The sequence below is a fragment of the Callospermophilus lateralis genome, chromosome 2 (assembly GCF_048772815.1).
Source record: "Callospermophilus lateralis isolate mCalLat2 chromosome 2, mCalLat2.hap1, whole genome shotgun sequence".
NCBI classification, from domain to species: Eukaryota; Metazoa; Chordata; class Mammalia; order Rodentia; family Sciuridae; genus Callospermophilus; species Callospermophilus lateralis.
Window position 1 is genome coordinate 104,583,291 of NC_135306.1, and position 3,506 is coordinate 104,586,796.

The 3,506-nt window shown below is 41.2% G+C and overlaps 1 protein-coding gene across 1 annotated transcript; it reads left to right on the forward strand.

Moving 5' to 3' along the window:
- The first annotated feature begins 665 nt into the window (after window positions 1-665).
- Window positions 666-3,039, forward strand: Tmem225 (transmembrane protein 225). Its single transcript, XM_076841806.2, has 5 exons — window positions 666-770; window positions 915-978; window positions 1,593-1,739; window positions 1,995-2,129; window positions 2,810-3,039. The coding sequence occupies exons 1-5, from the start codon at window positions 666-668 to the stop codon at window positions 3,037-3,039; spliced, it is 681 nt and encodes a 226-aa protein (XP_076697921.1).
- Window positions 3,040-3,506: the final 467 nt, after the last annotated feature.

The following is a 3,506-nucleotide window of genomic DNA, read 5'->3' on the forward strand; positions in this document are numbered from 1 at the left end:
TTCAAAATATTCTATATTTGGAATGGTCATTCCTTTTGTGGTGGTGCTAGCTAGCTAGCTGACTATTCATCCAAATGATCTTGAAATCCTCTTCACAGAAGCCTGCTGCATGTCACCTAATCCTGGAATTGGTAATTCTAACTCTGAAATGGAACTGCTGTAGTCATGAGTGTCTAGCTTCTTTCAAGGCCTCTGTTCATCCCTATAGTTGGTAGGTCTCTCTCTCTCTCTCTCTCTCTTTCTCTCTCTCTCTCTCTCTCTCTCTCTCTCCTTCAGTGTCTCTCTCTCTCCCTCCCTCCCTCCCTCCCCCCTTCTTCTGTGTGTGTGTGGGGGGGGGGGTATGATATCAGATCTCCTTCTATGTCTGGTAGCTCTCTCAGCCCCTCTGAGCATCTTGATCCTTCTACTTCATAGGCCCCAGGGTCAAGGGTCAAACCAATAGGTGATTCCGTGGCAGTTTGTTGCCTAACGACAGACCACGCTCAATATAGGAATGGTAAAGAGAGGAAGTTATCTTCTCTGTTCCACAGCCTACTTCAGCTTTTGCCACTGCCCATGTATCAGTATCCACTAAAAGTCCAGATTTTCCCTTTCCTCCTGTGACTAATCAAAGAGACTTATGAAATATTTGTTGTGGTCTCAGCTAGAAATTTCCACCCAAAATAATGCCTGTGTCATCCAGGCATATCCAAGCCACCAATATACTTGTGTCCTCCTGGGTAGTATTCTTCTTGATAGTAGGAATCATTCTGGAGGAATGGATTAAGTTAGTCCCCAAAACAACAAACGAGACAACAAACAACAAGACAATAAATGAGACAACAGACAACCAGACAACAAACAAGACAATAGACGAGACAACAAACAACGAGACAGCAAACAAGACCACAAACAACAAGGCAACAAACAACCAGACAACGAACAATGAGACTATCCACAATCCATGGATGACGTGTTGTACTGCTGTTTGGCCAGAAGGTCAGAATTATGCTTTGAAAATTGATGGGTGAAGAGGAAGATTTCATTGTTCTCGACTTTGATCATCTCATCAACTTACCTAGTATTCTGTGGAGCAACTTCCTCAGGGTGCAGTGTGTGCCCACTTCCATAATCAACACACTCAGGGCAGACTCTAAAATCTCACCGTTTGGGTGTTTAGGAGAAAACATTAGAAGCTTAGAGATTTAACTGCTGAATATTTGAGAAAACTTGGTGGCAGCAGGGTGGTTTGAACAATAAGAGTAGAAGGGCTATTTGAAAAGGAAGGTAACTGACAAGAAGGAATATAGATTATATTGCCACTAAAAGGGACAGGTAAACTAGTGTATTTGATAAGAAATGAGTTCTCAGGGGGGTGGAAAATGAGAAAGAAGCTTATAAAGTCACCACAGTAGAAAAACTGTTTATGTTTACTCCCTTTTCCAGCCCAAAGACACCTGCCTCTTTGTCCTCTTCCTCTTTCTCTCTTAGTTACTTAATCAAATCTTTTACGCTGTTCTCATTTTTTACCTAGAGATATGTGGGTCCCAGGTGGAAATGAGTCTAAAAGAAATATGTGTCCTTTTATCAGTGCAACTTCTGTTTTCCAACAGATGGCCTGAAAATTATCAGGATTATGATGCTAACAGTCTTGATCACTTCCTGCACCTCTAACTTCACCTTGGGATTGCTTTTTACCTACATTATTCCTCAGAATAAATATGTCTACCTCATCATTTTCCTCTTCAGTCTCTTGACAGGTAACTAGCTCTCCTAACACAGGTGTGGCGTTGTAGTAGGTTTGTAGGTCCCATGGTACAGTCTCTGACCAGCTGGCCTTCCCAGTTCTCTGATTTAGAGATATGTACAGTATTAGATCTCACACTAAATTGATATCAGTCTTTGGGTAAGATGCAACTGGAGAGGGTGGAGGCTGGGATGTCAGGTGCAGAGTTAAAGGAATCAAAGTTTCTGATTTGAGACCATTTTCTCTTTTTTTTTTTTCTGGACACCAGGTATCCTGCTGTTCTGTGCACTTCTACTGTATGATGGTATGCTAAGGAAAGGTAAAACTGTGTACTTCTCTAGTTTCAAGATCACCTGGGTCGCTGCCACTGCCTACTTCACCATCATCCTCCTCCTAGCCTGTAGTGAGTGTCCTCGGGGTCCTTAAAGAGTGAAGGGAACCATTCTACTCCTGGTAGGGGTCAGGGTGAAAGTATGGGACAATGGAATAGAGCAAAAGGTACAGACCTTGCTTTTTACAAGACTAACGATCTTCTGAACTCATTCTCTAAAGACAGCTCCTATGAGGAGAGACCTGGAAACTAGGCCTGGGTGAAGTGTTCACTATGCTCCATTTTTTCTTCCATCTTTCATACCTTCCCCAGTTTAGGGAAGAGATAACTGTCATGCTCACCACCCAGGAGAGTGGCTGAGACTGGAATGCTCAATTGTACGGAGAGGGGCAGTGACCCTGGGAATATAGTGAAGTGCCTGAGCAGTTTGAGGGAAGAGAGAAGCAGTGTCTGGTGCTAAAGGGAGATCCTCCTCATAAAATTTCTTTGAAAATTGCTCTCCCTAAATCAGATAGAAGTACATCTTCTTTCAAAAAGAATTCTCAATTTTCTTGAGCTGAGAAGCATGTAAGCTGTAAATGCATGTGTTTTCAGTCTCTTCCACTAAAGCACTCCCTTTTACCTGATGGCTTTGGGTAGTTGGCAGGGATCCACCAGGCTTTGGGTCCAGGTCTTCTGTCAACATACAGGGAAATGTTTCTGTGACTCTTCATTGTTCCATTATCCTGCTTCCCGGCTTGTGCTTTCCTTAGGTGTCCTCTCTTTCATAGAATACAAGGTGTTTGTAAATAGCTGTACCTGCCTGAAAATTCAAAAACCTGCCAAAGATCTACAGCTGTCTGGGAGTTCCATCCAAGTTATTTCGCTTCCAGAACGCACTGCGATGCCTCGTAGCATCGTCCGTGTGCACTCCCATAATTCAAAGGAGGACACTGCGAACAGATCACATGTCCAAGCTCGTCGTGTAACCTGGGCTCTATGATGTTATGATCCATATTTTGCAGTGTACACCCACCTGTATCTTTCTGTGTACTATATTTTGTGTTCAGCATAACTTAAATGTCTATGAGTGGACTGGGGTTCTGTAAAAAGAATCAGCAAATGAGTTTTTTTAACCCTAGCCTCCTAAATAGCTTTCTCTACAATTTTTATTAATAAAAATCAATGTCATATAAATAATACTTGTGTCAACTCTATATTTCAAAAAAATTTATGACATATACTACTTTTTATTGTATCCTATAATATTTTGAACATAAGAAAAAATACAAAGCAATATGATAAATACCTGTATACACATCACTCCTCTTAACAAAAAGTTAACATTGCACCCCGTATTGTTTCCATTATTTCTACTAGAAGTTTTTCAATTAAATTTCTAGGTATAAATGATATTCTTCTAAATATATTCCTAATCTCATTTCCTCCCTTGTTTCCCATAATAACACA